General features: G+C 46.2%; 1 protein-coding gene across 2 annotated transcripts in view; it reads left to right on the top strand.

Moving 5' to 3' along the window:
- Nucleotides 1-23,346, top strand: part of kti12 (KTI12 chromatin associated homolog) — a 37,885-nt gene extending 14,539 nt beyond the window's left edge. For both annotated transcript variants that reach the window (XM_080184339.1, XM_080184337.1), the window contains exons 2-9: nt 1,387-1,438; nt 6,141-6,193; nt 12,086-12,141; nt 15,672-15,751; nt 19,321-19,480; nt 20,314-20,376; nt 21,371-21,441; nt 23,145-23,346. In XM_080184339.1, coding sequence (XP_080040465.1) covers nt 1,387-1,438; nt 6,141-6,193; nt 12,086-12,141; nt 15,672-15,751; nt 19,321-19,480; nt 20,314-20,376; nt 21,371-21,441; nt 23,145-23,286 — 677 coding nt within the window. In that variant the 3' untranslated portion in view covers nt 23,287-23,346. The remainder of the gene's footprint in view (nt 1-1,386; nt 1,439-6,140; nt 6,194-12,085; nt 12,142-15,671; nt 15,752-19,320; nt 19,481-20,313; nt 20,377-21,370; nt 21,442-23,144) is intronic.
- Nucleotides 23,347-24,608: the final 1,262 nt, after the last annotated feature.

Here is a 24,608-nt window from a genome sequence, read left to right as displayed (position 1 = left end):
AGTTATACAGAACGTTGGTTAGACCGCATTTGGAGTACTGCGTCCAGTTCTGGTCACCTTATTACCGGAAGGACGTGGAGTCTCTGGAAAGGGTGCAGAGGAGGTTTACCAGGATGTTGCCTGGCATGGGGGGACTGGGTTACGAGGAGAGACTGAAGAGACTGGGGCTATTCTCCTTGGAAAGAAGGAGATTGAGAGGGGACATGATAGAGGTATATAAGATACTGAAGGGAATAGATAGAGTTAATAGTGAGAGACTGCTCCCTAGACTGGGTACGAACACAAGAGGTCATCAATTAAGGGTGAGGGGGGGGAGGTATAATTTGGAGGTAAGAGGAAGGTTCTTTACACAGAGAGTTGTGGGGGTCTGGAATGCGCTACCGAGTAGGGTGGTGGAGGCAGGCACGTTGGACTCGTTTAAGATGCAGTTAGATAGGCATATGAGTGAAACGGGAATGGAGGGATATGGTAGGGGCTATTAAATAGGGTAAACCTCGGGAGACACCGGAAGGGCAGGCTGTATAACTAATATGTTTTGTCTTTATTCCACAGGTGGAGGTCCACCTCGTGTCAAGCGAGGGGCATGCACACGGCGGGTTGTGCGTGGGCTGCTCTTGGAAGTCCAGGAGTGGCCTAGTACTTCATGTCGGTGTGTGTGCTTGATCCTGGACCGATAGACGGGCTCCACAACAGCTCAGTGACTAGCACTGCTAGCTGTGCAGATACATGGATTTGGGCCTGTGTCTGTGGGAGTTTGCGCATTCTCCCTGTGGCTGCGTGGGTTTCCTCCGGGCGCTCCGGTTTCCTCCCACACCCCAAAGATGTGCTCTTAGGCTAATTGGTTTCCACCAAATTGACACTATTTCTTCCCTGAATCTGACTGAGTAGGGTCCCATTCATAGACATGCAGGGTAGGATAGGTGTAGGGCGATGCGGCGGCGCGGGCTCGTTGGGCCGAAGGGCCTGTTTCCCGTGCTGGGTTGTTCTTTGTTCTTTGTTCTTTGTTCTTTCTTTGAAACCCATGCAGACGTGGGGAAGAATGTGCACAGTCACCCAAGCCGGGAATCGAATCCTTGACGCTGTGAGGCATCAGTGCTAACCACTGTGCCACCTGGTGCTCCCGCAAATCCCATTTTGGGATCCAGTGGTACCTTTCCTGATGCAAACACTTCTCATGTTTGATGTTTTGTGCGTAACAATGCACTAGGGGGAGGGGGAAATAAAACAATTCTGTTTAATGGGTTTTTTTTGTCTCTATTGAGCAAAAGTTTTGCTTATTTCTTGAAAGGGCGTAATAATTTGAGCTTGCTTGGCACTCACCTGGAATTTAGATAGACAGGAAAGTGACCAAACATCGTGAATTATTGATCACTTTTTGTATTCTAGATTCTCGGAAAGAGAAGGAACTGCGAGGAGCCCTGAAAGCAGAAGTGGAAAGGTTAGTACGTGATTGTTTTTGGAAAAAACTACCATAAATTCTCTACAGTACAGAAGGAAGCCATTCAATCCATCATGTTCGCACAGATCCTCTGAAAAAGGACCTTACCCAGGCTCACCCTGTCCCCCCAACCCTGTGCATTTTTTTTGTCCTTTCATGGGTGTCGCTGGCTGACCAGCATTTATTGCCCATCCCTAGTTGCCCTTGGAGGGTTTAAAGTTTGTTTAGTGTCACAAGTAGGCTTACATTAACAACTGCAGTGAAGTTACTGTGAAAATCCCCTCCTAGTTGCCACACTCCGGCGCCTGAAGGAGAATTTAGCATGGCAAATGCACCTAACCAGCACGTCTTTCAGACTGTGGGAGGAAACCCACGCAGACATGAGGAGAATGTGCAAACTTCACACAGACAGTGACCCAAACCGAGAATTGAACCCAGGTCTCTGGAGCTGTAAAGCAGCAGTGCTTGCCACCGTGCTGCCCTATGAGTTGAGTATATTTCAGAGGGCATTTAGGAGTCAACCACATCGCTGTGGCTCTGGAGTCACATGTAGGCCAGACCGGGTAAAGACAGCAGATTTCCTTCCCTAAAGGACACTAGTAAACCAGATGGGTTTTCCTAACAATTGACAATGGTTTCATGGTTATCAGTAGATTCGTAATTCCAGATAACTCCATCTAACCTACACATCTTTCAACCAGCTTGTGCTTTTATATTTTTGCTATTTGTATTTTGACTGGCAGCTGCTTCCTTTGTTTGGTTTTTACTGCAGTAAAGCTTTGCCACAATGTGAATTCTGTGATCCTTTGCCATTTCTCCATGAAAGTGTTATAAACATATGAACAAGGAGCAGCAACAGGCCATTCAGCCCCTCAAGCCTGCTCTCCCATTTAATAAGATCATGGCTGGTCTGATAGTAACCTCACTCTGTGTCCCATCTACCCTGATGATCTGTCACTCTCTTGCCTTAAATATATTCAAAGACTCTACTACCACTACCTTTTCTGGAAGAGAGTTCCAAAGATTCATGACCCTTCTGAGAAAACAAGTATTGCCTCCCTTCCATTTTAAGCAGTGATCCCTAGTTCTAGATTCTCCCACAGGAAGTAACCTCCTTTCCACGTTCACCGTGTCAAGATCCCTCAGGATCTTGTATGTTTCAGTTAACGTCGCCTCTTAGTCTTCTATACTCCAACGGGTCTAGCCTCTCCTCATTAGACAACCCACCCATTCCAGGTATTAGTCTAATAAATCTTCTTTGAACTGCTTCTAATGCATATGCAGCCCATGCATGTTAGCACTGCTGCCTCACAGTGCCACGAACCAGGGTTCAATTCCAGCCCTGGGTGACTGACCGTGTGGAGTTTGCACATTCTCCCCACGTCATAGAATCATAGAAACCCTGCAGTGCAGAAAGAGACCATTTGGCCCATCGACTGTGCACCAACCACAATCCCACCCAGGCCCTATTCTCACAGCCCCACGTATTTACCCTGCTAATCCCCCTGACACGAAGGTCAATTTAGCATGGCTAATCAACCTAACCCGCACATCTTTGGACTGTGGGAGGAAACCGGTGCACCCAGAGGAAACCCACACAGACATGGGGAGAATGTGCAAACTCCACACAGACAGTGACCCGAGCTGAGAATTGAACTCAGGTCCCTGGAGCTGTGAAGCAGCAGTGCTAACCACCGTGATGTCCCGTCTGCATGGGTTTACTCTGGATGCCCCAGTTTCCTCCCGCAATCCAAAGATGTGCAAGTTAGGTGGATTGGCAGTGCTAAATTGCCATTTAGTGTCCCAGGCTGTGTCGATTAGGGAGATTAGCAGGGTAAATACGTGAGGCTACGTGGATAGGTCCTGGGTAAGAAGCTCAAGTAGAGAGTTGGTGTGGACTCGAGGAGCCGAATGGCCTCCTTCTGCAGTATAGGGTTGCTATGATTCTATTTATCTCCTGCTATAAACCTAATTTCTTTATTTCTTTGCCACGACTTGACATTGTCTGTTCTTCTTTGTATTGCCTCTGCAGACTCAGTGCAACTCATCACTTGCATTCTTCACCCGAGGTGCAAAAATCTATCGCTCATTTTTGAAATGTTTTCTCAAAGACTCATACACTGCGGAGTATTGTGTTTTGTGGCTTGAATGGGCCAGTAACACATCAATAAAACCCATATAGCCACGACAGTCACTGCACCAGGAAAAACCAGTTGCAGAAACTCAGCTAATGTTCTGGGGACCTGGGTTCGAATCCCACATGGCAGGTGGTGGAATTTGAATTAACAATCTGGAATTAACAATGTTGACTGACTGTGAAACCATTGTCGATTGTTGGAAAACCCCATTTGGTTCACTAATGTCCACCAGAGAAGGAAATCTGCTGTCCTTACCTGGTCTGGCCTACATGTGATTCCAAAGCTGCAACAATGTGATTGACCCTCAGCTGTTCTCGGGCAACTAGGGATGGGCAATAAATGCTGGCCAGCCAGCGACACCCATGTCCCACAAATGAATGAAAATAATTTACTCCCTGTGTCGCTCAAAAATCCGAAGGCAAGTAAAATATCCAGGTTTTCAACAAAGTAAAATCTTCTCCAGTTCAAAACAGAAGGTTTAATTATTTTGACATGTCTAATTGCTGTTGATTTGCGTGGCTTGTTAGGGAATTTCAGAGGGCATTTAATAATCAACCACATTGTTATGGGTCTGGATTCACATGTAGGCCAGACCTGGTAACATGGCAGACTTCTTTCCCTAAAGGAAATCAGTGAACCAGGTGGGTTTCTCCACCAATTGACAATAGTTTCATGGAGATTAGCTTTTAATTCCAGATTTTATTAATTGAATTTAAATTCCACCGTGGTAGGATTTGAACCCTATGTCCACAGAACTTTAGTCTGGGCCTTTGGATCCTTGTCCAGTGACATTGCCATTATACCACTGTCTCCCCACCAAAACCCCTGCCTTCCCACTGACCAAATAAAATACTCCTCGGGCCTTGCAAAATCTGTGCCTCTTTCACTTCAAGGCAGTGCCATGTCAGATAATTGTCACTAATTTAGCAAGCATGTTGCTCCTATTATCTGCGGTATATTCATAGAATCATTGAATCCACACAGTGCAGAAGGAGGTTATTCGACCCGAGTCTGCACCGACTACAGTCCCACCCAGGCCGTATCCCTGTAACCCCATGCACTTACCCTAGTTAGTCCCCCTGACACTAAGGAGCAATTTGGCATGGCCACTCAACCTAACCCGCACATCTTTATAGTTCGCAGTCTTGTTCTTTTGCTCTGGTCTGTAATCAGCAATGGAGCTTATGTGACAAAGGAAGGAAACTTTCAGGATAATCCAAGGTTATATTTTCCCTTCGCTCCCTTTCCCTCCTCCAGTTTTTTGTCCTTCCCCAACTCAATGGGTTTCCATGCCTTTGGAATTACATTGATAGATCCAACTACGAGCCAATTTGCAAAAGGACCTGGGAGATTTCCTGGAAATGCTAGTGTCTCCTAATGACAGTGTGGCCCAGATCATCCAATCTGTCCTACCCCTAACCAAAAATAAATAAATCAGCAATTGTCTTTCTTCCACCTCCATTATGAACCAGTTTTAAAACAGAATGTGAGAAGAAAGATGTAATCTTATGCACCTCCCAGACTTGGAGTTTGATTGTTGTGTTCCTAACCCATTATTCCCTTTAAAGGTTAAATGGTTCTTTCTGGTGATTGATTCGGTCTGACTAATGGAGACAAACTTCTCAGTAGTTGTGGTCATAACTGTCTCCTCTATAACAGCCAAAGAACATTACTTCTGTCTGCGTATGATGGCAGCATTCAATCATTTGCCTTCGTGAATGGAGAATAGTTTTTTGTTTTAGTCACACACTGCCGTGCCCCATGCACTGTGGTAGAGACACAGTTCTGCCAGCTTTGGACAGCTTTCTGCAGTTGGTTAGGGTGAGGCTGCTCTTAAATTCTGAAAGGAAGTTGCCTTACTGCGTTGCTGTTGTTGGATACTTCGCTCTTGCTCGAACCAGATAAACGATGAAATGGAGCAAGTATCGACTGAAATTGTGTTTGTGTTTCTCCCCCCCCCACCAACCCCCAAACCTGCTGCATTATTCATTCCAACTCTGTAAACAATAGGCAGCAGAAAAGGAGAGGGGGGGGGTGTTAAAATACCATTGGTGAAGAGTTGGGAAAAGGCCTTTCTCACCCCAAGTCTCACCCGATGAAGGAGCAGCGCTCCGAAAGCTCAATGATTCCATACAAACCTGTTGGACTTTAACCTGGTGTTGTGAGACTTCAAACTGTGCCCACCCCAAGACTGTGTGCGATGCACATGACTTTTTGATATTCAGTTGTGGAGCATGGGCGTCGCTGGCTGGCCAGCATTTATTGCCCATTCCTAGTTGTGGGAGTCAACCACATTGCTGTGGCTCCGGAGTTACATGTAGGCCAAACCGGGTAAGGACAGCAGAGTTTCCTTCCCTAAAGGACATTAGTGAATCAGAGAGATTTTTCCACCAATTGACTATGGTTTCATGACTGGAGATGGAAGGGGAGAAAAGGAGTTTGAGCAAATTTATTTCCTGAATGGTTTTTAGGTTGGCATTGGTTAAGTGGAATTCAAAATAATATACCAAATAACAATGAACGTCTTAAACAATATTTATGTTCTTATCACCTTTCTTCTCCAGGAAAATCAATAAGGAAGATGTAGTAATAATGGATTCCCTAAATTACATCAAAGGTACGACTGTAGTAATTTATTATTCTGGTTCTTTGGTGTGTGGACGTGTTCCTGATTTTATTTAATTTGCTGAACAATGCTATGGGAATGGTGTGGAATGCTACAATTGTCTGCCCCATCTGTCCCATCTGCCCCAAGCTCACCTCATTCCACCTCTGTCTGTGTTTCTGCTGTCAGCTACTGGGAGAGATTGAGAATCAGTGGGTTCCTGCTTTGAGAATAGAAGGTAAATCCGAGACTGTCAGGTCCCTGGATTGTCCTGCTGCTGCTTCAGCATGGCAGTGGGCCATCTGCTGGCTCAGTGCCAGCCTGTGTGTGGGGAAAGGGGTCCAAAGTGGGACATTCACCATCAAATAGAAATATCCTGATCGAGAGGCATGGTCTTGAATAGAATCCTGGATGACTACCTGAACATATTGGTGGCAATGAGATAGAAACTAGAAGCAGGAGTAGGCCGATTGAATCTTTGGGCCTGCTCCGCCATTCATTTTGATCATGGCTGATCATCAAATTCAATATCCTGATCCCCCCCCTTTCCCCACATATCCCTTGATTCCTTTAGCCCCAAGAGCTATATCTAATTTCTCCTTGAAATCACAACATTTTGGCCTCCACTAGTTTCTGTGGTAGTGAATTCCACACATTCCCCACCTCTGGGTGAAGAAATCTCTCCTCACCTCTGTCCTAAAAGGTTTGCCCCTTATCCTCAAACTATGACCCCAAGTTCTGGACTCCCCCAGCATTGGGGGGCGTTCTTTCGGAACCTACCCTGTCCAACCCTGTTAGAATTTTATAAGTTTCTATGAGATCCCCTCTCACTCTTCTAAACTCCAGTGAATACAATTCTAACCAACTTGGCCTCCCTTCATATGACAGTCCAGCCAACCCGGAATCAGTCTGGTAAATCTTTGTGTACTCCCTCTATCACATGAACATCCTTCCTCAGATAAGGATACCAAAACGACCCATAGTACTCAAGATGTGGCCTCACCACCGCCCTGTACTTAATTGGATTGTTTCATAATATAAAGTGTAAACACTGAGTCTTATGCATGTGCATCTCTTTAATATGTTCCCTAAACTTGCCTGTGAATCATAGAACAGAATAGCACAGAAACAGGCCTTATGGCCCTTCTTGGCTGTGCTGAACCATTTTTCTGTCTAGTTCCACTGATCTGTACCTGGACCATATTCCTCCACACCCGTCTCATCCATGTACCTGTCCAAGTTTTTCTTAAATGTTAAAAGTGAGCCCGCACTTACCACTTCATCTGGCAGCTCATTCCACACTCCCAACACTCTGTGTGAAGAACCTCCCCCCAATATCCCCTTTAAACTTTTCCCCCTTCACCCATGTCCTCTAGTTTTTTTTCTCCCCTAGCCTCAATGGAATGCTTGCGTTCTCGCTATCTATACCCATCATAATTTTATACACCTCTATCAAATCTCCCCTCATTCTTCTACACTCCAGTGAATAAAGTCCTAACGTATTCAACCTTTCTCTGTAACTCAGTTTCTCAAGTCCAGCAAGATCCATAGAAACCAAAGAAAATTTACAGCTCAGAAACAGGCCTTTTGGCCCTTCTTGTCTGTGCCAAACCATTTTTCTGCCTAGTCCCACTGACCTGCACCTGGACCATATCCTTCCATACCCCTCACATCCATGTACCTGTCCAAGTTTATCTTAAATGTTAAAAGTGACCCCCCATTTACCACTTCATCTGGCAGCTCATTCCACACTCCCACCACGCTCTGTGTGAAGAAGCCCCCCCCTAATATTCCCTTTAAACTTTTCTCCTTTCACCCTTAACCCAGGCCCTCTGGTTTTTTTTTTCTCCCCTAGCCTCAGTGGAAAAAGCCTGATGGCATTCACTCTATCTATACCCATCAAAATCTTATACACCTCTACCAAATCTCCCCTCATTCTTCTGTGCTCCAGGGAATAAAGTCCTAACCTATTCAATCTCTCTCTGTAAATCAGCTTCTCAGTTCCCAGCAACATCCTTGTAAACCTTCTCTGCACTCTTTCAACCTTATTAATATCCTTCCTGTAATTAGGTGACCAAACCTGCACACAATACTCTAAATTCGGCACTTTGGACTTGAGACATTTCATTTTAAAATAAGAAAACCAACCATATCCTCTTTATTTCTAACACTGGGGAGATGTGGAAAGCTGCCAATGGGAAGTAACACCATTAGCTCTCATGTTAATGCCAGGGTGTTTCCCCCCACCCTGTTACAACTCCTGTGGCCTGCCAGACAGGACAATTCCTCCCTTTGAGTTCAAGTTCCACTCCAGAATTCTGAGCACAAAATCAAGGCTGATATTGCAGTACTGTAAAGCACTTATAAAGCATCTAGACAGTTACATGGCTAAGATGGGTATAGAGGAATATGGGCCAGATGAAGGCAACTGGAATTAGCTGAGGGATTTAAAAAAAGGGGGCAGTGTGGACAAGTTGGGCCGAAAGGCCTATTTCCATGCTGTGAGCTTCTATGACTCTGCTGAGGAAGTGCTGCTCACGTTTTCTGGATGAATGTACAAATTGGGAGCAGGAGTAAGCCACTCGGCCCCTTGAGCCTACTCCCCACATTCACTCGGATCATGACTAACTGTTCTGATTGTAACCTCATTGTATTTCCCATCTATCCCCCCCCCCCCCCCCCCCCCCCCCCCCCGATAACCTTTCACCCTCCTGCTTCTCAAAAATCTACCGTGCTCTGCCTTAAAAATATTCAAAGACTCTGCTTCCACCTGCTTTTGAGGAAGAGAGTTCCAAAGACTCACGAGCTGCTGAGAGAGAAGAACTTTCTTAGGTGTACATCGTAGGAACGCAGAAGTAGGTGAATTCAGCTCTTTGAGCCTGCTCAGCCATTCAGTTGGATCATAGCTGATCTCTCTCTGGTCTCAAATCCACCTCCCCACCTCTTCCCCTTATCCCTCTTTTTATTAGAAATATATCCATCTCCTTCTTGAAACGATTCAACAATTCAGAGTCCACCGCGCTATGGGGCAGCGAGTTCCACAAATTCACCCCCCTCTGCCAGAAGTAGTTCCTCCTCATCTCAGTTTTAAATCTACCGCCTCTCAACCGATAGTTCTGACCTCTTGTTCAAGATTACCCCATTTAAACTAAATTTAATCTTTTTTTAAACAGTGACTCCTTCGTTATCTTGCATGAGGAAACACCCTCTCCGCATCCACCCTGTCAGTACCCCTCAGGATCTTGAACTTTTCAATCAAATGGTCTTTTACTCCTCCAAACTCCAGCAGATACAAGCCTAACCTCGCCATCCTGTCCTCATAAGGCAGACCTGCCTGTTCCAGGTATTAGTCTAGCAAACCTACTTCCCAATGCATTTACATCCCTCTTTAAGCAGATATTAAACTGTCACCGTAGGTGGATGTAGAATATCCCACATCACTATTCGGAGACAAACAGGGAGCAGCAAGGTTCTGCAAACAGCATTGCGATACTGACTGAATAATCTCCTTCAGTGATTGGGGGATATAATTGACTGAGACCTTGAGGGGAAACTCGCCCACGCTTCTTTCAAAATGGTCACAGGGTCTTTTTAGGTTTAGCTGAGAAGACCGATAGGCGTTCTGACCTGACACAGGAGTATTTCATCGGTGTTGTACTGGGATACAGTATCAGCCTCGGTCAAATTCTCAAGTTGTCCTTGAACCCCATTAAGAGAGATCGATTCCCTGTAACTTTTCATTCTGGGTCCAGTAGTTAGCACTGCTACCTCACAGCACCAGGGACCCGGGTTCAATTCCAGCCTTGGGTCACTGTCTATGTCTGCATGTTCCCCACGTGTCTGCGTGGATTTTCTCCGGGTGCTCCGGTTTCCTCCCACAGTCCAAAGATGTGGGAGTTAGGTGGATTGGCCATGGTAAATTGACCACGTGTTAGGGGATTAACAGGGTGAATATGTGGGACTAGGGCCTGGATGGGATTGTGGTTGGTGCAGGCTCAATGGGCTGAATGGCCTCCTTCAGCACTGTAGGGATTCTGTGATAGTTTTATCTACTTTATACTAAAGGATAATTTGTCTGCACAAATCCTGATAAAGAAGCATCAACATACTGATCTGAGTAAATTATCTCACACCTTGCACAGGAATGGTGCACTGGCATGACTCTATTTTAATAATTTTTGGACCCTGGTTATCTCTGATGCGGTTGTAAGCCCACCACCTCTACAGAGTCCATAATCCAGCTGTTCAAATCCTTCCAGCTCCCTGGTGCTCTAGTATGGATTGTCTCTGTCTCAGGCCACTGTAGTGAGGCTTGGTGGCATGGTTAGCACTGCTGCCTGACAGCTCCAGGGACCCGGGTTCAATTCCAGCCGCAGGTGACTGTGTGGAGTTTTCACGTTCTCCCCATCTCTGCATGGGTTTCCTCCTACAGTCCAGAGATCTGCAGGTTAGGTGGATTAGCCACGTGTCCCATGATATGTAGATTAGGGGGATTAGCGGAGTAAATATGTGGAATTGTTGGGATAGGCTCTGGGTAAGTTACTGTGTCGAAAAGTTGGTGCAGACTCGATGGGCTAAGTGGCTCCTGCACTGTAGGGATTCTATGAGACTTTCTCCATCTCCCTTGCCAGTTGTAATGTTAATGCAACTTGGACTGTTGGAAGTCGGTATCCTGATGCGTTTGTCAGTATTCACTTTGAACAGAAGCACTGAGGAGAAAGAAACATGAAATCAACAGAACAAAACTAAAATGTTGGAGAGTGTTCGTTGCTTGCAATGAATATTTAAAAGGGGCTGCAGATGTGAGACTCATTCCGAATAAGCCACCTTGTGCCAAGTGTTTAGAATTTTCATTTTGGAAACAGGGTACAGGAGATTTATTTACAATAAATTAAAGCATATATTTTAATATATTCCAAATATAATTAAAAGATTTCATTAAAATCCCATCTAGTTCACTAATGTCCTTCAGGGGAGGAAATCTGCCATCCTTACCTGGCCTGGCCTACATGTGATTCCTGAGCCAGAGCAATGTAAATCATAGAATCCCTACAGTGGCCATTCGGTCCATCGAGTCTGCACCAACAACAATTCCACCTAGGCCCTATCCTTGTTATACCCCACATTATACCCTGCTAACCTACACTAAAGGGAAATTTAGCATGGCCAATGCACCTAACCCGTACATCTCTTGCACTGTGGGAGGAAACCCACGCAGACACTGGGAGAACATGCTGACTCCACACACACTGACCCAAGTCAGTGTACATGACCTCAGACTTTTGTATCTTTTTCCCAACGGAAGAAGGTGGAAGAGAGAATGTCTGTGGAGCGTGGGGTCCTTGATTATGCTGGTTGCTTTTCCAGGGTAGTGGGAAGTATAGACAGAGTCAATGGATGAGAGGCTGGTTTGCGCGATGGATTGGGCTACATTCACAAGCTTTTGTAGTTTCTTGTAGTCTTGGGCAGAGCAGGAGCCATACCAAGCTGTGATACAACCAGAAAGGATGCTTTCTACAGTGCATCTGTAAAAATTAGCGAGAGAAATCTATAACTGGCTGGCTCTGCCTCTCTGTGGTCCTTAATACAAGGTGGGAGACAACCTGCCAATTGGATAGAATGGGGTAATGAGGGAGGGGGAGTTGCAACTGGCACAGGAGCAACACTCACATCATGTTTGTGAAGAAGCCGCAAATTTAACTTGTCCTACCTGATGAGTCAGATAGATGGAATCCTGCAGTAATTAGCGGCTGAGCTGATAATGAAGTCCGTTACTCAAGAGCCCAAACTAAAGCGACATTTCGTGTAACATTTTTTTCTGAATATGTGAACATGTTGACTCATTGGGTCTAATTTTGCTCCCGCAGTGTGCATCTTTATGACTGTTGCTCTTTTTAAATATAGGTTACAGATACGAGCTTTACTGTCTGGTAAAACATGCACAGACTCCACACTGTCTGGTAAGTGGCCATTCGCATCCTTTTTGTTTGGTATCGAAAGAGAGAGATTGCGGAATATATTGATTAGTTGTTGTACAGCTGTTAACTTGGGTCCTGTGGAATCCAAGACCCTCATAGATTCTAGTCCCTTCCCCCTCTAAACCTGATGAAGGAGCAGCGCTCCAGAAGCTTGTGATTCCAAATACACCTGTTGGACTTTAACCTGGTGCGGTCAGACTTCTTATTGTGCCCACCTCTAAACTGACCACACCATGCTAGGAAGTTAGACTAGTTTGATATAGTAAGTAGTCTCACAACACTTGGTTAAAGTCCAACAGGTTTATTTGGTAGCATGAGCTTTCGAAGCATTGCCCCTTTATCAGGTGAATCCTCCAAAAGCTCGTGCTACCAGCTCGTGCTGGTGTTGGGAGACTTCTAACTGTGCTTACCCCAGTCCAACGCTGGCATCTGCACATCATTGTTTGATATACAAATGTAAATTGGAGTTATTGCATTCAAAGCTTTCAATTCTTTTTATCTGATTCATCTTCATTGTATTCAGTAACTAAATGGAATGACTAATACTTCCAGTAAAATCCTTTAAGAAGCATCACATTTTTTAAAAATCCTTTTCTTTCCCTCCCTCCTTATTTGTCATGTCCAATCCCTGTATAGAAAGAAGAAACATGTTCTAATTAATTTAAAGCTGTTCCCATCCACAAGACACGCCAAAGAGCTCCACATGTGTTCGAATGTTGTCACTACCGTCATGTAGCAACTAATTTGTGGACAGCAAGGTCCCAGAACCAAAACAGCTAGCTATTGGTGGTGTTGATTGCGGAAGAAATGTTGGCCAACACCCTAACAGGTGAACGAGTTCTCAATTTTAATATCTCACCAGACATAACCCACCCCTCCCTCCCCACCCCAACATTCCTCTCTCTTAAGCTCTGCACATACATGGCGTCTGGAACAAGCTGGGGCAGCACAGTGGTTAGCACCACTGCCTCATGGTGCCAGGGACCCAGGCTTGATTCCCGGCCTTGGGTCACTCTCTGTATGGAGTTTGCACATTCTCCCCTTGTCTTTGTGGGTTTCCTCTGGATGCTCCGGTTTCCTCTGACAATCCAAAGACATATGGGTTTGGTGGATTGGCCATGCTAAATTGCCCCTTAGTGTCAGGGGGACTAGCTAGGGTAAATGCATGGAGTTACCAGGCACTGGTGAGGCCGCAACTGGAGTATTGTGTGCAGTTTTGGTCCCCTTATTTGCGTAAGGATATGTTGACCTTGGAGGGAGTACAGAGAAGGTTCACCAGGCTGATACCGGAGATGAGGGGGTTAGCTTGTGAGGAGAGATTAAATAGACTGGGCCTGTACTCGTTGGAGTTTAGAAGGCTGAGGGGGGATGTTATAGAGACTTAGGGGTTAGATAGGGTAGAGGTAGAGAGATTCTTTCCACTTAGAAAAGAAACCAGAACTAGAGGGCACAGCCTCAAAATAAGAGGGGGGTACTTTAAAACAGAGCTGAGGAGGAACTTCTTCTCTCAGAGGGTAGTGTATCTCTGGAATTCTCTGCCCATTGAAGTGGTGGAGGCTACCTTGTTGAATATGTTTAAATCGCAGGTAGATAGGTTTCTGATAGATAAGGGAATTAAGGGTTATGGGGAGAAAGCGGGAAAGTGGAACTGATCCACTTCAGATCAGCCATGATCTTATTGAATGGCGGGGCAGGCTCGAAGGGCTAGATGGTCTACTCCTGCTCCTATTTCTTAGGTTCTTATGGGAATAGAGCCTGGGTGGGATTGTGGTCGGTGCAGACTCCATGGGCTGACTGGCCTCCTTCCTCACTGCAGGATTCTATGAATCTCCATTGTGCAATACACAGACTGCAGATTCCTTTTGAGATGTGCAGTCATACAACAATCTTAAATACAATGCAATCCATACAATGCAAGAACAGGTCACACACAGAGAAGAAAATAGCAGGGAACATTGCCTCCCAGCATGAAGTGCTGCCTCAGTACTTGTTGAAAGGTCAGCACGGGTTATTTCCTCAAATCCTCGAGTTCAGATTTCGGATGGCCTAGTGGTATTATCGCTAGACTATTAATCCAGAAACTCGGCTAATGTTCTGGGGACCCGGGTTCGAATCCCCCCACGGCAGATGGTGGAATTTATTTTCAAGAAAAAATATCTGGCATTAAGAATCTACTGATGACCATGAAACCATTGTCGATTATTGGAAAAACCCATCTGGTTCTTTTGTTTCTTCGCTAGCCTAATGTCATTTTAGGGAAGGAAATCTGCTGTCCTCACCCGGTCTGGCCTACATGTGACTCCAGAGCCACTGCAATGTGATTGACACTCAACTGCCCTCTGAAATGGCTGTGTGAGACACTCAGTTTCACAGGCGACTAGGGATGGGCAATAAATGCTGGCCCAGTCAATGACACCCATGTCCCAGAAATGAATCTTTACCAATACCCATAATTCAGGACAGAACTGGGCTACACTGATACTGTGGGGCAATGCCCTGCTGAGATTGCCAGTTCAGACTATCCCCTGGTCACTGGAGATGGTGCTGAAGACTCCTTGGATGCCTGATGAAATGTATACCTACTCCCCAGTCATTCCTTTCAGGAGGAGAGAATTGGGGAGAAGGCATTGCAGCTGCAAGATATGGTGCTGAGACTTGGCTTGCAATTATATAGTACTTTTCAACGTCTCCAGCCTTTACAGCCAATGGAAATATAGCGGCATTCATTGGGTTAAAATCCCGGACTTCCCACCCTCAGCACAATGGCATAGTGGTTAGCATTGCTACCTTACAGTATCAGGGACCTGGGTTCAATTCCTGGCTTGGGTGACTGTTTATGCAGTCTGCACGTTCTTCCCGTGTTTGCATGGGTTTCCTCCGGGTGCTCCGGTTTCTTCCCACAATCTGAAAGAAATGCTGATTAGATGCATTGGCCATGCTACATTCTCCCTCAGGCGCTAGAGTATGGCGGCTAGGGGATTTTCACAGTAACTTCATTACAGTGTGAATGTAAGTCTACTTGTGACTAATACATAAACTTACTTCAGACAGCAGGTCCTAGCTGTGGGTCTGGGTTGCCATTCACACTTCTTCTAGACTTGTATTTAGTTTTGTTTACTTGTCCGATATTACCTCTGCCCTGCTCCATCATTATTTTCATTTGATCTCTACTTCCTTCCCCACATCACAAACCTTCCCTTTATGTTCCTTCCTCTACTCTCCCTTTTTTCCCTCTGTCAAACCTGTTCCATCTCTAACTTTCCAATTCCAATGAAAGGCCATTGACTTGAAATGTCAGCTCCTTCTCACCCTCTCTCTCTCTCTCTCCTCTCTTCTCTCCTTTCGCGCTGTCTCCCGACACTGCCTGACCCGGCATTCTCTGTTTCTATTTTGGATGTTCAGTGTCTGCAGTGTATTGCCTTTGATAGGTGTTGAAATGGCTTCTTCGGGTGGCTTCTGTTGAGGGTGTGATTGGATTTTTGGTTTTAAGCGGTAACTTTGTTTGTCTCCAGATTCACTGTGATACTGCTGTCGACGTCTGTTCATCGTGGAACCAGCAGAGAGCGCCAGAAGAGCGATACTCGCAGGAAGTGTGAGTTACAGTTTATTTATTAGTGTCACAAGTAGGCTTACATTAACACTGCAGTGAAGTGACTGTGAAAATCCCCTAGCCGCCACACTCCTATTCGGGTACACTGAGAGAGAATTTATCATGGCCAAATAAATTTATTTGGCCATTTATAATGGCCAGGTGCAGAAGTTATCATGCCCCTAACTAGCATGCTTCTGGACTGCGGGAGAAAACTGGAGCACCTGGGGGAAACCCACACAGACACGGGGAGAACATGCAGACCCCACACAGACAGTGACCCAAGCTGGAATTGAACCTGTGTCCCTGGTGCTGTGAGGCAGCAGTGCCACCGTATCGCCCGCCTTCCTCAATCTCTCCAGTGTTACAGCTGCATTTGTCCAGTCCAGTCTCTTTCTGACATCTGATCTTAGCTGGGAAACTACAGTATTTTGTTCATGGACCCTCTTCCTCCACACCTTGCTGTGTTGCTGGATTAATTGTGTTTCAATTTTAAACATATTGTGAGGTGACAGTTCTGACAGTGCTTCACTTGGGATGTTAGAATTATGGCTGCTGTAGATAATGGTTCTTGGCTGCGAGGTATTACTCCTGTTGTCCTCAGAGCCATGCAAAAAAAAAAATGAAGCTGTTGCCGTAGTCCCCGAGGAACTTGGAGAGAGAGAGAGAGTGATTTAACCTGAGGTTTGCCATACCTCCGGCAAGGGGAAAGGTTGAGTAGCCTGCAGCCAGCATGGGATTTGAACACACACTGTTGGCATCGCTCGGCATCACAAACCATCCGTCCAACCAACTGAGCTAAACCAACCCCCACACTGAGTCACGCATGTGTTTGCTCACACTCCTACTGGCTTATCTCCATTTTGGGGTGGAGTGTCCACCCAGGACTTCATTCAAGGTCTGAAAAGTCCCCAAATCTGATTAAACTATTCTGTTATGGCTGTTCTACACTTGACAGTGACCAGGTTGGATGGGGTCAGATTATGCTGCTACTTTCTGTGCAAAGGCAAAATAAGAACACTCATAGTCCCTGTGCTTATCCCACCCTGTGTTTAATCATAGAATCCCTACAGTGCAGAAGGAGGCCATTCGGCCCATCAAGTCTGCACCAGCTACAATTCCACCCAGGCCCCATCCCCTTGACCCCACACATTTACCCCACTAATACCCCTGACGCCAAAGGACAATTTATCATGGCCAATCAACCACACATCTTTGGACTGTGGGAGGAAACCAGAGCATCTGGACGAAACCCACATAGACGCGGAGAGAATGTGCAAACTCCACACAGATAGTGACCCAAGCCAGGAATCGAACCCTCGTCCCTGTCACTGTGCTAACTGCCGTGCCACCCAATAATAAGAACCAACGTAGCATAAAAAGCAGTGAAGTCATGTTGGAGTTATATAGAATGCTGGTGAGGCCATAGCTGGAGTACGTGCACAGTTCTGGTTGCCAGATTATAGGAAGGATGTGATTGCACTGGAAGGGGTACAGAGGAGATTTACCAGGATGCTGCCTGGGTTGGAGTGTTTGTGTTATGAAAAGAGGTTCGATAGGCTGAGTTTTTTTTTGTTGGAGCAGAGAAGTTAGAGGGGCGACCTGATCGAGATGCTCAAGATTATGAGGGACGTGGATAGAGTGGATAGGAGCAACTGTTCCCCTTAGTTGAAGGGTCAGACGTGGAGGCACAAGTTCAGGTTGAGGGGCAGGTGGTTTGGGGAAATGTGAGGGAAAACTATTTTACACAGAGGGTGGTGACAGTCTAGACTTGATGGGCCAAAGGGCCTCTTCTGCACTCTATAATTCTGTGATAATCATTTAATTTTTTTCTACTGTCTACAGCCTGCCTGAAAAGTAGAGTCTGATTTTAAAATCTGTTACTTCTCCCCATATAATTAATGATAAAAATCCATAAACTGATAGTTTTATTAAAATCCACAGCAGATAAGGATCCCCTTATGTATCAGTTTATAGATTTTATTATTAATTATATGGGGAAAAGTAAGGATGGATTTAGAAGTTTGATACCCTCCACTTTATCCTTCTCAGTCATGGGGACCGTAGGATTTTCACTGTGTCACCCACCAACACAAAATAGCCGCCAATACCTGTCTGCGCTGAAAACCAGTGACGTCATGAGGGCGACACCAGGTTAGCACTGCTCCCTCTCAGCGCCAGGGACCCAGTTTCGATTCTGGCCTTGGGCGACTGTGTGGAGTTTGCACATTCTCCCTGTGTCTGCGTGGGCTTGCTCCGGTTTCCTCCCGCACTCCAAAGATGTGCAGGATAGGTGGATTGGTCATGCTAAATTGTCTCTTTGTACTCCAAAATGTGTGGGTTAGGGGTATTAGCGGGGTAAATCCATGGGCTTACAGGGTTAGTCCCTGGGTAGGTTGCTCTGTCGGTGAGTTGGTGCAGACTCAATGGGCCGAATGGCCTCCTCCTGCACTGCAGGAATTCTTTGATTCACTCAGCCCCAACCTGCCAAAAAGCTTTAAATGGAAACTTAACGATGACGTTGTGCAGATTGTTAACAATGGGACCCTTGGCCAAACAGGGACTTGGAATTAATCACTTTAAGATGTTGCCCTGCTAATCCGAGTACTCCATCTCCGTTCATTGCCTGTGTCTGTGCAGCATCGAATAGACTGTGACCCTCATCACAGAGCAGGTTCTGAGCTGGCAGTACCTGATTTTATTGCCCTATGCCATCGTGTGCCCTGGTTAAATTGTTGTTAATTATTTTGCGCTAGCGAAGAGGCCAATCAGTAAAATTAGGGACTCTACCACTAACAGTGAGATCACGGAGTAAAACTGCGCGTGGCGTTGGCCACAAACACAACCTCAGAGTTTACAGCACAGACCGTTCAGCCCAACGGGGCTTGATGGTTGACGCAAGGCAACGCACCCCCCCCCCCGAACCCTCCTTCATCTCGGCCTGTCAAGGGGGAGATGATGGCCTAGTGGTATTATCGCTAGACTTATTAATCCAGAAACTCAGCTAATGTTCTGGGGACATGGGTTCAAATCCCACCACGGCAGCTGGTGGAATTTGAATTCAATAAAATATATCTGAAATTAAGAATCTGCTGATGACCATGACACTATTGTCGATTGTCGTAAAAACCCACCTGGTTCACTAATGTCCGTTAGGGAAGGAAATTTGCCGTCCTTACTCGATCTGACCTACATGTGACTCCAGAGCCACAGCAATGTGGTTGATACTCAGCTGCCCTTGGGCAACTGGGGAAGGGCAATAAATGTTGGCCCAGCCAGCGATGCCCACGTTCCACGAATGAATTTAAACAGAATGGAGAATTTGGCACTCGCCAAAATTCCATTCATGGCATTGGGTCTGGAGATTCCCAGCCGCGAGTGAGCTCAGAGAATTCCAACCAACATTCCTGTGAAGTATCTTTTGGAGCTTTTTACTGTGTTCAAGGAATTCAAGATGTTGTGCAATTCTGTAAGGCTCTCCCAGTCAACTTTCCGTTCTGTCTCGGTTCCTGGTTTTAACTCTGGGTTTTTTGAGTTTGTAATCTTTTCTTTCTGCTTTGCGCTTCCTTTAGCTTCGACGCGCTGGTGATGCGGTTTGAGGCCCCCGACTCCCGGAACCGATGGGATAGCCCGCTCTTCACCATCCAGAAGGACGACACCCTCCCCTTCGAGGCAATAACGGACGCAATCATCCACAGGAAAGCCCCACCGCCCAACCAGTCAACGCTAAACGTGAGCGCGGACAGGGAGCGCTGCAATCTTTATCTGGGGTTGTGAATCTTCCAGGGTTGGCCTAGTCTCTTTGGCAATGCATTTCCAGGCTAGCACTGTGAGCAGAGCCGGGGGGACAATCAGCAAGCATCAGAAACATTCTTGCTTCCCAGTTTGTTATTGGTTTTATAGTCAATGAGATAAGAGAGGCTGTTGCGTTGATCTTGATGGTCAAGAGTCACGCCATTGGGTAGTGGAGTCCTTTGTTTCTCTCGAGGGAGAGCAGAGAAGGTTTACCCAGGCTGATTCTGGGGATGACAGGACTGATGTATGAGGAGAGATTGACTAGGTGAGGATTGTTTTCGGGTCACTGTGTGGAGTTAGCATGTTCTCCCCGTGTCTGTGTGGGTTTCCTATGGGTGCTGTGGTTTCCTCCCACAGTCCTCCCAAAGATGTGCAGGTTAGGTGCATTGGCCATGCTAAATTGCACCTTTGGTGTCCCGGAATACATAGGTTCGAGGGGTTAGTGGGGTAAATGTGTGGGATTGCAGGGATGGGGCCTGGGTGCGATTGTGGTCGATGCAGACTCAATGGGCCGAATGGCCTCCTTTTTGTGGGGTTTCTGTGATCTCTATATGTAAATACTTGAAGGAGAAAATTCACAGGACTACAAGCAGGGGAGTGGGAGCAGTTGGATCACGCTTTAAGCTGAATGGGCTGTTGTACATTCCATGTATTGGATGAAGATTTAAAGGAACAACGTCCTTTTGCAGATTGAGCAGCTGGGCAGGGAATGAGGCAATCTCTTTACTCCTTGTGTCCAATAATATTTCCCCTTTAATGTTTCTTTGCAGCAACCACTGGCCTCGACGAACTTCATGTACGAATTGGACAGAGTTACACAGGAGATGGTCATGGTGAGTTATCTCCCTCCCAGAGGAATTGTGCTCGTTCTTGCTGGTTTGAGAATTTATTTCCCTCCAGCAGCCACCATCATTGCTTTACGACAATCGACACCAGCTTCACAATCTTCATTAAACTTTTAATTCCAGATTTTTGTTGAATTTCACCAGCTGCCATGGTGCTTAGCTCTGCTGCCTTACAGTAAAAAGTCTGACAACACCAGGTTTCAGTCCAACCGATTTATTTGATAGTAAATTCACTAGCTTTCGGGTTAGCTGCCTTACAGTGCCAGGGACCCGGGTTCAATTCCAGCTTTGGATCACTGTCTGTGTGGAGTCTGCACATTCTCCCTGTGTCTGCGTGGGTTTCCTGCGGATGCTCCGGTTTCTTCCCACGGGTGTGTAAATTAGTTGGATTGGCCGTGCTAAATTGCCCCTTAATGTCAGGGGGATTAGCAGGGTAATTATGTGGGGCTATGGGGATAGGACCTGGGTGGAATTGTTGTTGGTGCAGGCTTCAAGGGCCGAATAGCCTCCTTATGCACTGTCGGCATTCTATTCAATTCTAAGTGGAATTTGGTTCTGGGTCCCCAGAGCATTATTCTGGATTTCTGGATTACTAGTCCAGTGATAATACCCCTACCCGGTCTGGCCTACATGTGCCTCCAGAGCCACTGCAATGTGGTTGACTCTCAACTGCCCTCTGAAGTTGCCGAACAAGTCACTTAGTTCAAGGGCAATTAGAGATGGGCAACAAATGCTGCTCTTGTCGTTCTCTCTCTCTCTCACACACACACACACACACACACACACACACACACACCATGAAGGAATAATTTTTAAACAAAATCTAACTTTATAAAAGGTCCTCTCAGCTAATGGACAGAGTGGGAATACAGTTGCGAACGATGGGATGGAAATCACCTACCCTCCCCTTCCCCTGGCATCGTTTTGAGATGTGAATTGTCCTGAAATGTATTTTTAAACTGCTGTTCCTTTAAACCATCAGACTATATTAAACGCACAGAAGACAAGCATACCAGGAGACCTGATAACAGTACCTGGAGCCAATGTGAAGATATCCTTTTTAATCTTTCGAATATCATTCGATGCATTTTCAATGATAGCACTGAATCCAAAGCTTGTGTGTTTCTGCCTCACTCGAGGGATTCGAGCACTATATCTAGGCTGACGCTTGATTTAAGTGAGTGGTTAAAAACTGCAGTAGATGGAATCCAATCTGTGATATGAGGTCCATCTTTTTGGAAGGGTGGATCGAAATATTTCCCAAAGGCAGGTGGCTGGGAATGGGCAGGAGCTGAGAGATTTAGTTGCCAAATACAGAAATCGCTAAAAGCTTATTACAAATAGAAAATGAAACAGGCTGATGGAATATAGCCATCATCATGAAGGGGTGGAAATCCTGGTGCAATATATAATTTGTAAACTGCAACTAGAATACTGCGTTCAGCTCTGGGCACTGCTCACAGGGAAGGATACAACAGTCTCTGGTGCACAGTTAAACTATGAGGACAGGCTGCATAGTGTAAGCTTGTGTGTCCCTATCAGTAGAAAGATAGGATGGAGATGAGGAGACATTTCTTCACCCAAAGAGTGGTGGGCCTGTGAAATTCATTACCACAGGAAGCAGCTGATGCCAAAACATTGAATGTATTCAAGAGGCGACTGGATATAGCAGTTGGGGCGAATGGGATCAAAGGTTATGGGGAAAAAGCAGGATTAGGCTATTGATTCGGATGATCAGTCATGGTGGTAATAAATGGTTGAGCAGGCTCAAAGAGCCAAATGGCCTCCTCCTATCTTCTTTGTTTCTATAAACATCCAGTCCAAAAGACGCACTGGTTAGGTGGATTGGCCATGCTAAACTGACCCTAGTGTCAGGGGGATTAGTGGGGTAAATTTGTGGGGTTACGGGATAGGGCCTGGGTGGGATTGTGGTTGGTGCAGACTCAATGGCCCGAATGGCCTCCTTCCATACTGTAGGGATTCGATGATATAGACACAGTTCTGTGAACGTTGAGTGCCAGGGTGAGACTCGAACCTGGAATTTCCGGCGGGAATTTTTCTGCTGCTTCACAGCGCCAGGGACCCGGGTTCGATTCCCAGCTTGGGTCACTGTCTGTGTGGAGTTTGCACATTCCCCCTGTGTCTGCCTGGGTTTTCTGCAGGTGCTCTGGTTTCCTCCCACAGTCCAAAGATGTGCAGGTTGGGTGGATTAGCCATGCTAAATTGACCCTAGTGTCCGAGGGATTAGCTAGGGTGAATGAATGGGGTTACGGGAATAGGGCCCGGCTGGGATTGTGAGTTTGGTGCAGACTCGATGGGCTGAATGGCCTCTTCTGCACTGTAGTAATTCTATGCTGAGTTATAGAGCCAAGTTGGGTAAATGGGGTGAATATCAGCCCTGATTGTAGACGCGTGGCTGAGTAGATTCGCAGAGCTGAATGGCCTCCTCTGTTTCCTGTAACATTCCAGCTGCCCTGAGTAAGACAATCTTCATCGGATCCAATCGCTGGATCGCGTGACCCTAAGCGAAGAGGAGGAGGACTGCCATCCTTCAAAGGTATTTAATTACCTGGAAAACCCTTTGGCCAGCACCAGGGTTGTCAAGGGTGCTATATAAATGCAGCTTTTGACAAGGGCTGATGTTTTGCGTTTGGCTGCATTGCGACATTCACTATTGCTAACCGTTTGAGTGTTGGTCAACTTGGCAGGTTGCTGGGATGAACCAGTTTAGTTTCCTTAACCCTCCGGTCACACATCGAACTGACCCGCAGCCTCCCAATGGCCGAACTCCGCAAACTGAGGAGACAGTTTGTCAGTTACACCAAAATGCACCCCACGGAAAACATTGGACAGATAGCCAACATGTTTGTACAGTACATTAACCGGAGCTTACACTAGCCAGCCTGGGAATGCAGCAGATTGTGACTCGGATTTCTCGATAATAAAACTGCTTTTAGAGAGGTCTATTTTTCTGTTTCTGTACCACACCAGGCCTCAAATCTCTTTTGCTCGATTGAGGGGGAGGTTTATAATCTTTGCCTCTTGCGTGGTAAGTACCTTGAGGGTGATATCGGAGTTGCCCTGCTTCTTCATACTCTCTGACTAAAGCTCACGTTCGTGCAAAGGGTTCTCCAGAGGAATTGCTAGCTGTTTCTGTCGCCATCCTCTCAACGCTGATAATGGTGCTAATGCACGTTTTGTCAATGTGTCAGCCCCTTGATTGTCACATCATTTTTAACAGCCAGCGCCAGCTATCGTGCCAAGGTTCCCGGTTCCTGCAGGACAGTTCTCCGGCCACATCTCTCGGGACCAATCTATTTCGGTTCTGTGTTCCATCTTCTGACAGAAATCCCAGACAGTCTGACTCCCTCTCCCTCCCTGACTGGGACTGTTTGATATGGTCTGATACTTCACTATATCTTCATCAGTGTCACTGCTCCCTGGACACTGACACAGGGTTATTGCATTCCCGGCACGTGGAGAACTTCTACACCATCGTTCTGAGATTTCAGAAGTTATTGTTTTAAAGTTTTTGGATTGAGTTAAGCCGCCAACGCAATAATAATTTAAAACACCCGTACGTTTGTGGGAGAAAAAAAATATGGCTTTAAAAGATTCTTGTGCTTTTTTCTGCCTGTTTTTAAAATCCTGTTTTAAAGAAGGATTCTTGCCATTTTCTTTCATCCAGACACCGGGAATGAAAGGTGAATGAGGAGCGTTTGAGGACTCTGGGTGTGTACTCAATGGAGTTTAGAGGGGTGGGGGGGGGATCTCATTGAAACTTCCAGAATCCTGGAAGGCCTGGGTAGAAGAACCTGGATGTGGGGAAGATCTTCCCATCAGTAGGAGAGCCTAGGATCAGAGGGCACAGCCTCAGGATAAAGAGATGACCTTTTAGGACTGGCAAGGAGGAGGAGGAGGAACTTCTTGAGCCAGAGGGTGGTGAATCTGTGGAATCAGCTGCCACAGAGGAGGCCGGGTCACTGAGTGTATTTAAGATGGAGATAGATTAGATTTTTGGTAAGGAGATCAAAGATTACGGGGAAAAGGTGGGAGAATGGGGTTGAGAAACACATCAGCCATGATAGAATGGTGGAGCAGACTCGATGGGCTGAATGGCCTAATTCTGCTCCTTATAATCCCATTACAATCATATTCTGAAACTGCTGAATTTGTAATCAGACTTGCTGTCGAGTTGAGCATTCCTGGTGAACATGGAG

Source organism: Carcharhinus amblyrhynchos, unplaced genomic scaffold (assembly GCF_965287045.1).
Source record: "Carcharhinus amblyrhynchos unplaced genomic scaffold, sCarAmb.v2.hapA scaffold_685, whole genome shotgun sequence".
Taxonomy (NCBI): domain Eukaryota; kingdom Metazoa; phylum Chordata; class Chondrichthyes; order Carcharhiniformes; family Carcharhinidae; genus Carcharhinus; species Carcharhinus amblyrhynchos.
Note: the sequence above shows the minus strand (reverse complement) of the source record. Positions and strands in the feature narration are given on the sequence as shown.